Here is a 9,553-nt window from a genome sequence, read left to right as displayed (position 1 = left end):
TTTGTGAAGACAACTCTGCCATTATTCTGATGGGTTTTCCTTTATATGTGATCTATTTCTTTTCTGTAGTGGGTATTATTATAGCTCTTTTTCTGGGTTTCTGGAATCTTGACTATTATATGTCCTTGTGTGTCTTTAGTTGGGTTGATGTTATTTGGAGTTCTATGTGCTTTGGTTATCTGAATGTCAGATTGTTTTCCCATATTTGGGAAGTTTTGTGCTATCACTTCTGCCCATATTCTTTTTATATCATCTGTATTGTCTCCTTCTTTTTCGTTAATGCCTATTAAAATCCCTATTAGGGAGTCCATTAATCTCACACTGTTCATCTTTGCATTGTCTTGCAGATGATGAATTATTTTTCCAGCATCCTAGTTGTTTTAAAGAGATCTTTTCTTACCCTTTCTCTAGCTTCAACAGTGTCTTCAAGATCTGAAACTCAATCTCCACTTGCCTTCAAATGGTTTTGCAAGATTGTGATTAAGATTTTAAGTCCCCCTATATGTCTTTGACTCTCCTTCATATGATCTCTTTGTTTCCTAAATTGCTCATTCAAGGATTCCATAATTTTTGTATTCTCTTCTAATTTTTTATCTGCGTCTTCTTTCAAAGCAGTTTTTAATTCTTTCACTTCAGTTATCCTTTCATTTTATTTTACTTCAAAGATTTATTTCTGATCTGAATTCCTCTATACCTTTGTGCAGTTGTTCCTTTACTTCAGTCACTACTCATTCGGAGATTTATTTCTTATTCAGAGATTAATTCTGATCTGATGTCCTCTATACCTTTCCGCAGTTCTTTCTTTCCTTGAGACACTATTAATTCAGTTATTTCAGCTGGGTGACTCCCAATTTCTTCTGTACTAGTGTCTCCTACATTTGTTCTGGGAGGGCTCAGGGCCTGAGATTGCATTTTGCTTCTTCTCTTTTTTCATTTTGTATAGCACTGTCCTCTGAGCTTTGGTGCATAGCTTTGGTGAAGTTATAACCTTAGCACCTATTGATATTCGGATGCTCATATAGATCTTGGTCTAACAAAATGCCTCAGCTTACAGGGTGTGGATCTATGAAGTTTGATTTCATCTTGATGTGGCTGGCTTGGGTCTGGCTGCTGTGTGTTTAGCTTCTTGGTGCTTCAGCCCATGTAAGCGAACCTGGTGTACCCCTCTGGCAAGACGTTCTGCTCCTGGATTGGCTGGGTAGTTCTGGCCCCTACCCCTTCTGCAGTGACTTCAGGTGCAGAGTTTCACACCAGGCCTGTATGAAGGACCTTTTCTGTGTCTGGAGGCTTCTGGCGGGTGCAGTGGAGCAGAAGCTCTGCCACACACACTCCAGGCCTGTGGTGTATGGAGGGGTCCTGAGAGCACGACACAAGTTCTCATTCACACACTAGGCCTGGCCTGGTTCTGAAGGTGTCTGGACAAGAACATGGTGAAAGGTGTCCATCACATGTTGGGTCTGGCTTGGGTCCAGAGGAATCTGACAGGTGCCAAGAAATGCTGATGGAATTGTATTTCAGAGAAGGGTTAGTATGTCTTCATGGCTGGTAGCAGTTCTTTCACTGTGTCACAAAATTGTTTCACTACCAAAAAGTAGAGTATCTACAGCAGAAAAGGAGCATGGGGAGGCCTGTTCTGAATAAGTGTATCCATGAAAGCACATCTAACAAATCTTCATAACATGCAACCAGACCGGACACCCACCTTTGCATAGAAATGTTGCCCTGGACAAAGGCAGAAAGAAGATAGGCTCTTAGTCTTCTTTTCTACAGTTCTTCAAGTAGCAAGATATTAGAATGGCAAATGAAAATTGAAAAGTTCCTTTATAAGCACAGCTTTGCTTTGCATATATCATGTTTTGAAAATAAGGTGACACCTGGAAGATTATTTTGGGAATGACTCCTGTGATTAGGAAAATGACTTATTAGAATGTGACTGTCTTATTACTGCTTAATAATAGCTGTACACACTCCTCAAAGGTCTAAGCTAAAGCTCTATATAGACTTCTTGAAAAGCTTCCCACATGTTTAAATATTGTATAGTCTCCTTAGTGTAAGAACTCAAAAGAAGAAATAAAAATAAAAAGGTATAACACAATTAAACAGCTTGTTGGCAGCCTCAGACTGAGACAATTAAAAAAATTATGAAAAAGTGATAATTTTATCTCAAAAGTAAAAAAAAATATTTATTTACTTGTGAGTACATTATTAGGTGTATTCCTGATACATGAGAAATCTCATTGCTGTATGGAACACTGATGTCCCAGAAGTGATCTAGACTGCCCTTCAGGAAAGTGATTGCTCAGAAAAGAGCAGGGTACATGCTAACTCTGGTGGGAATGAGCTGCCAGGAGCAATGAACTGTCCTGTGCTCATGTCGATGCTTCTGTATATGGTGCTAAAGTGTAATCTTTTTCTGCTACTGCTGAATTTCAAAGAGTTTGTGAACTACAAAAACATCCCAGAAATTAATCTAACGTTAAGCAGAAAGGAAACTAGTGACTATCAAATATTACTGGACTTTTGTGTGATACGTGTGCCCCCACCCCTGAGCACCAATAAAAATCTGGTAACCCAGTTTCTGTGTCTGATTAACTTTGTTGTCTTTGGCCAGGCCAGTGAATTCCTTATCTGAATGATTGGGAGACCATAGCAGCTGGTTTCTTAGTTATCAGGTTTTGTTTCAGGTGTGGTGGCTTACAGGAACTGAAATGGTGATTGAAAATTTTGATTTCAAGTTTTACTGGTGTGCTGATAAAACCAGATCATTCAACAAAAATAAAATAAAAACACAAGTTGACACAATTTAGGATAATTTTTATATTTTAGCTATAGTGATTTAATATGAATTACTAAAGTCTAAGAACTATGAAATCAATGAGTAAACATGTAATTTATAATAAGCAAAACATTAAAATTGTAAAGATTTGGTAATTCAAGACTTCACAGGGTAATCATAGGTTTTACACTATGACCTGCCTGGAATGCCTAAGTGCAAGGTCAGGAAAACAGATACTAGCATTCAGGTACTGTGCAATTTTCCGTTTCCCATGGGAACAGATTTGGTGAATATCCTTTCATCTTCTCCTGATATATTTCATCAAATGCTTCGGCCTGGGCTACAGTGAAGTGGTTCTTCCAGTCCCCAGTGACTCCTGGAAAATATAGCATAAAGATTTAGAACAGATCTAAGAATTGGGACTAAGAGTTCAGCACATCTCACTGATCAATTCACAGAATCCACCTGACATAGAGAAAGTAGCTTGCTTAACTTAAAGACCAGTTGAGAGCCCATGACAATTCAGAGCTTTTTTTTTAATTATTTTTTTTTAAGACTGAGTATCTACCATTTTTACTTCTACCTGCAGAGAAAAAGTTTCTTTCCTTCTGCTCTCTCCCAGATGATCCTGTATATAGTTGTTTTGTCACAAGCCTGGCTCAAACTTTTGACGCTTCTAGAATATCCTCTTTCTTACCATTTATGGTTCTGCAAAAGACAATAGTTTTGGGCATCTGGCTTCATGTAATTGTTTATAACTGGGATGACCAGCTTTTCTATGTGGACATTTCAATTTCTGAATGTGAATAATTCATAAAACTATCTTGAATATGTGAATTCATTTTTATATTTCACTCTATTGTATTCCTGCATTTTCTTAATTCTTTTTTGTAGTAGTGTAACCAATTTTAATTCAAAATAGACACTCTGAAAACAATAGGTGAAAAAAATAAAGTCCAATAAGCTCTCTCTGAATTTGCAACAGAGTACAACAGTCACATACCAGTTTCACATGGGTCTCAACAATGCACATTACAGCAATTATATGCAAACATTAATATTTTTAATGTGCATGTAGCAACACTGTACTATTTCCCAGAGGCTCTCACATGTTCCAGATACTTCTACCTGAAAACATGTTGGACAGTCTCCTCTATTGCATTATCACTAGGAGTATAACTCAGGATATGAATGGGCAATCTTAATTCTTAAAGAGAATTAAAAATAGTAAAAGGAAATTAGAGACATTTTACACAATTTTACTAAACAAAATTACAGGAATTCAAAAATAGCTCTCATATTGAATTTTATAATCTTGAAATTAGTTGTTCAGATTACCAGAAGCAAGCATGAAAATTTTGTCAAAAAATAATCAAAAATTACAATGAAGACAGAAAAATATTTAAACATTAACTGTTTCTTTCATTACACCTCCACTTGATTCTTAAGAAATTACAAAATAAAACATTTGTATGTGTTGATAGAGCTGTCATACCAAGGTGACACAACTTGGGTGGGTGCTTTAAGCAATAGATATTAATTTTGGCACAGGTCTGGAGGCTGAAATGTTAGTTTATGTTGTTGAGGTGTCTTGGACTCTTATGAGAGTACTGATGGAATCATACTCTCTTTAATTTTAGTTTTAAATTTCCTTTTAATATTTTATTTATTTTGTACAGGGTCTCACTATACAGCTCAGACTCATAGTGATCCTCCCCATATTGGGATTACAGGCATATATCACCATGCCTGGACCAGGGATCAAACCCATTTTATGGTGCTTGCCAGACAGACGCTTAGACTGCTGAGCTATCTTCCCAGTCCCACCTCTCCTTAATTTAAATGGTCATCTTTTTCCATGCTGCCACACTGTTTTTTCTCAGTTTCTTTGTCCTAAATTACTCATTTAAAAACACCATTCACATTCAGCTACAACCTGACAGAGTAGCAGTATTTTGACCTAATGATCTCTGTAAAATTTTTCTATCCAGTCGAAAGACATTCAGGAATTTCCATCATTCAGAAATTTTCCTCATCATAATTTTTCTTTTAAAACTTTTGTATTTATATATTTATTTTTTATTTATTTTGCAGAACTAGGGATTGAACTCAGACCCTTGCACTTGCCAGGGAAGCACTTATTCCACTGAGCCATCTCCCCAGCCTCAAAACTTATTTATTTATTTATTCACTTATTTGGTACAGGGTCTCACTATGCTGTTTGGACTCATAGTGATCCTCCTGTCTCAGCCTTCCCAGCACTGGGATTATAGGTATGCACTACCACATCCAGCTTTGGTGGCCAGCATGGCTCACCTGTGGTTCCAGGGCTGCTGTGGCATGCAATACCAGGCAATGAACCCAAGTCCTTGTGCTTCCCTGGTAGTTGCTTAGACAACAGAGCTACCTCCTTAGCCCAAGGTTTCTCCACAGCTCCACCTCATGATAGTGGAATGACGACTACTCAATCCACTTATCTTGGTTATGGAGACATCTTTGGAAACGTTGAGAGAAATAATATTATTAATAATATCAGACACTTGAAGAATCATTCTATAATCTAGATTCCTTATTCTTTATGAATAGTGAATGTCTTATGAGCCAATGGCATTGTTTTACAACAAAGTTCATTAGATCATGTGGTCCTCATTAAAAGATTTAGCACTGAGATATAAAGAACTTCAGAATTTTAGCCAGTTAGGTGATGACTCACTACCACACATTAATTACTGTACTTTAAACAAAATTAATAATGGATATATTTAATTAATTCTTCTCTGTTCAGTCAACGACTACAAAATGCAATAGAATTTTTACTCTGTGACAGGTACTACCCTCCAGAATAAAAAGTTATAGATAATAAATGAAAAACCAAAAATAAATCATTGCAATTATTTTGAAATATCTTCTAAACCTAGTTTAAGGACTTGGTTAAAAGACTTTGTGCTAATGCAAAGTGGTGAAAATTTTAGGTGTGGGATTTTTTTTTTTTTGGAAAGAAGTCAATGGGAATATGACAGTGAAGGAGACTGGGAAAGCACAAGAAATTAAGAATTAATTTATCTCCACTCACAGCACAAAGGAGAAATACTCAAATATCTTCACTCTTCATAATTTGTCCTAACCAAGAGGAATATCTGCCATGTCCCCTGATGTATTTTGAAAATGAATCATTTTTTTCTTACCTTTTCTTATCAGTGCAAAATTCTCAGTGAAAAAAGACGAAGGCAGGAGGCTGTAATTGGACATCTTGTTTCCTTTCATGAACTGAAAGGAGCTATATTTGATGACAGAATCTATTTCTTCTGGTTTTAATTTCTTTTCCAAGAATTCACAAATCTTTTCTACAGTACGTCTGATGTCCTAAAAGAAGAAAAATCCAAAGCAAGAACTGATGGAACAGGAAAAGAAGAGGAGAAAGGAGCTATGAAAGGTAAAGAAAAGAAAAAATAAAGTCAACATGTAACAAAGGTAGAAAGTTTTGAGTTAGGTCAAGAGTAGGAAGACAGACTGGAAAAATTAGATGACCTGGTGTGTGTGCAGAATGCAATGATGAGGATTTCCAGTGTGATTTGGATATTCCATTGTGGAAAAATAGCACCTCATTTTTATCTATTCCTCAGCTGGTGGGTTTTCTGTTTTTCCCCCAAGATTTAGCTATGACACATTGTGCTGCTCCATACATAGGTGCACATGTATCATTATGTTTTCAGTTCCTCTGGAAAACACCCAGAAGGGGAATAACTAAGTTTAATTGGACCTTCAATTCTAGATTTTTACATTAGTCCCACAGACATTTCCACAGTGTTTGTACCAGTCTAAACATCCACTAAGAGTGAAGAACGTTTCATTTTTGGCACAGAACTTCCAGACATTTGTTAACTTTTTGATGACAGCCATTCTTTCTGCAGTGAAATGCAATCTCCATGTTGTTCTAACATGCATTACTTCAATGAGCAATGATGTTGAACATCATTTTTATATATTTACTTGTCATTTACATTTCTTCATCTGAGAAATGTATATTCATCTCAGGTGTTCACTATTTGATTAGGTCTTTGAGTATTGCTCACCTGATATTTAAAAAAAATTCTTTATATATTTTAGACACATAGCCATTATCTAAGGGAAAAGCAGTTCAAAATTTTCCCCCAATTTATTGCTTTTCTTTTTACTCTGATGTTTTCTTTGTATGTGGAGAAACTTTGAAGAAAGATGAGATCCCAGTTGGTGATTCTTTGAAATATTTTTCATGAAGTTCGGATTTCCTTCACAAACTCTATCTGCACCTATGTCTTTAGTATTTGCTCTAGTAAATTTTATCTTTTTGTTTTAATATTGAATTATTTGATCCATTTTGGTTTTATTTCTTTATTTTTTATTACTAATTTTATTGAAAAACAAATGCCAATGAGACAGTTGCAAAACAGGATAGTAGGACAGTTACAATAATTAATATATTGCATATTGTTGTCTTTGTAGTAGTTATTCATAGTGGAAAATTTAGACATGATATCCTGTTCAAACACTATTAGTACAAATCTTTCTTCTTATGGAATTAAGAGAAAGTAGCTGTATATCTATCCTAATTATTTCGTGTATGCGGATAAAAATTGTCCTTCATTTATATGCCCATTTTTGTTTAATTTTGTCAGCGCTGGGTATTCCATTGCCATTTAAATATTGCATGTGCTTGAGTTCAGCAAAATAATCCAATATAGTCCAATAGTCTATATTATTAGTGGGTTACTCTCAGGACTTCCAGTGTCAGATGTTGACTTGAGCCTTTTACAGCTCAGTGTATTAGTATGGCTTTGTATTTTTTTAATCTCATTTTTATACTTTTTTTGCTGGATGATTAAGACCAAGACAAGCAAGACCTATATAACAAGAAGTGTAACTTCTGTATCTGTTAAGGTCTGTCAAATCACCTCAGGATTTACCCTGAAGCCGTGTACTGCAGTTTGTAGATCATTTGTCAGTGTCAGCCATGTGGATGAGTCATGGCCATTGCTTGACCAATTTGCTCTCTGTGAAAATTTTTTCACTCCACGTAACTCTCCTTAGGTACACTGTACATCATAGATCACTTTCGTCTGTGGCCCCATGATCTCCTTGATCAGAAAATTTGGGACATCACTGAGTTACAAGACGTTACAATACAGGTTCACTTATGCCCTGAGTCCTCACTAACCTTGAAGTGCTAGGGCCAAACTGTTGACTGTCCTTTCAGCCCTTCTTTTTCTCTAATTTTTGGTCTGCAATCATAAGCTGTTAACCCTTCAAAGAGAAGTTTAATGATGTTATTACCCTATAACATACGAGGCTGAGCTTAGCCTCACTATCTGTCTGAATATCAAACATCTTAGACATGACATGATTGATCCATTTTGACTGAAGTTTTCTTCATGTTGATAGGCATGGGTGTATTTTAAGCCTTCAGCATTTGGAAATCTAGTTTTCCCTGTACTAATTTTTTAATTGTTTTTTTTTTCTCCAGTGGACATTTTTGTCCCTTTTGTCAAGATAAGATGTCTGAGTGTGTTTGTAGTTTTGTTTGCATCTCCTAATCTGTTTCATTGATATTGAAATCTGATTCATTTTCCAGAATCATGCCAGTACCATTTGGATTTTGTAACAATAACTTTTTAGTTAGGGTTTGTAAAGCCTCCTACCTTTCCTTTGTTACCAAGAATTGGTTTTACTATCTGAAATCTCTTCTATTTCCAGATGAATTTTAAGAATGTCTTCTCTGGCTCTTTGGGTTGTATTAATGGTATGTTATTGGACATTGCATTGATTCTGCACTACATTTTTGGTAGTATGGCCATTTTTACAATGTTGCTTCTACCTGTTCAGAAGCAAGGAGTATCTTCCCATTTCCTGAAGTTCCATTTAATATCTTCATCGTAGTATAATTTTCACTGTATAAATATTTTACTTCCTTTCTTCGATTGATTCCTAACTATTTCACATTGTTGAATATTGTTATTACAGGCCTGGTTTCCTTAATTTCCTTCTGCAAGTTTTTTTGTGTGTGTACACGTGCAGAACAGCTATTGGTTTTTGAATGTTGGCTTTGCATCCTGTGACCCTACTTATTTTGGTAAATACATCGACAATTCTCTTGAAGTTTTTGTGCTCTTCCATGTAGAATAGCATGGCTCCTTTGTATAATGTATATAATGATAATTCCACTTGTTCCTTTTCAATCATTATTACTTTACTTTGTCTCTCTGATATAATTGGTTAATGTTTCCAGAACTGTATTTGTTGCATAAGAATGGTGACCATGGATATCCTTGTCTTATTCCTGATTTTAAACTGAGGGCTTTCAGGTTTTGCCCATTTAGTTTGATGTCAGTTGTTGGTTGGTCAGACATAGCTTATATCATGTTGAGACAAAGAGCACCTATTCTTGTTTTCTGTAGGGATATTTTTTAAAATCATTAATGAGTGTTGGGCTTTCCCCTGAAGAATTTTGTGCATTTATTTCAGTGATCATTTAACTCTTGTCTTTGCCTTCATTACTGTGGTGTGCTACTTTTATTGATTTGCATATATTGAATCATCCCTGCATTCCTGAGATGAATTCCAACTGGTCATTATGTATAATCTTCCTGATGTCTTGATGCATTCCTCTTACCAGCATCTCATTGAGACTTTTGCTTCTTCTTTTTTTTTAGTGTAGCCATATATTTAATTTAAGAATATTCTTTTTTTTAACACACTCTGTCGATTTTATTTTATTTTTTACTTTTTAAAGTTTCTAATACT

At 35.5% G+C, this 9,553-nt stretch overlaps 1 protein-coding gene across 1 annotated transcript in view; it reads right to left on the bottom strand.

Moving 5' to 3' along the window:
• Window positions 1-2,816: 2,816 nt before the first annotated feature.
• The window catches only part of LOC101573334 (3-beta-hydroxysteroid sulfotransferase-like), a gene marked incomplete at its 5' end in the record, with an annotated part of 20,559 nt that continues 13,822 nt past the window's right edge, over window positions 2,817-9,553 (bottom strand). Inside the window, 2 exons of the mRNA XM_004648707.2 lie at window positions 2,817-3,152; window positions 5,962-6,139. Of these exons, the coding sequence (XP_004648764.2) occupies window positions 3,013-3,152; window positions 5,962-6,139 (318 nt within the window). The remainder of the gene's footprint in view (window positions 3,153-5,961; window positions 6,140-9,553) is intronic.

Source organism: Octodon degus, unplaced genomic scaffold, assembly GCF_000260255.1.
Source record: "Octodon degus isolate 3935 unplaced genomic scaffold, OctDeg1.0 scaffold00648, whole genome shotgun sequence".
In the NCBI taxonomy this organism is placed as follows: Eukaryota; Metazoa; Chordata; class Mammalia; order Rodentia; family Octodontidae; genus Octodon; species Octodon degus.
This window is presented reverse-complemented; position numbering and strand designations above follow the sequence as displayed.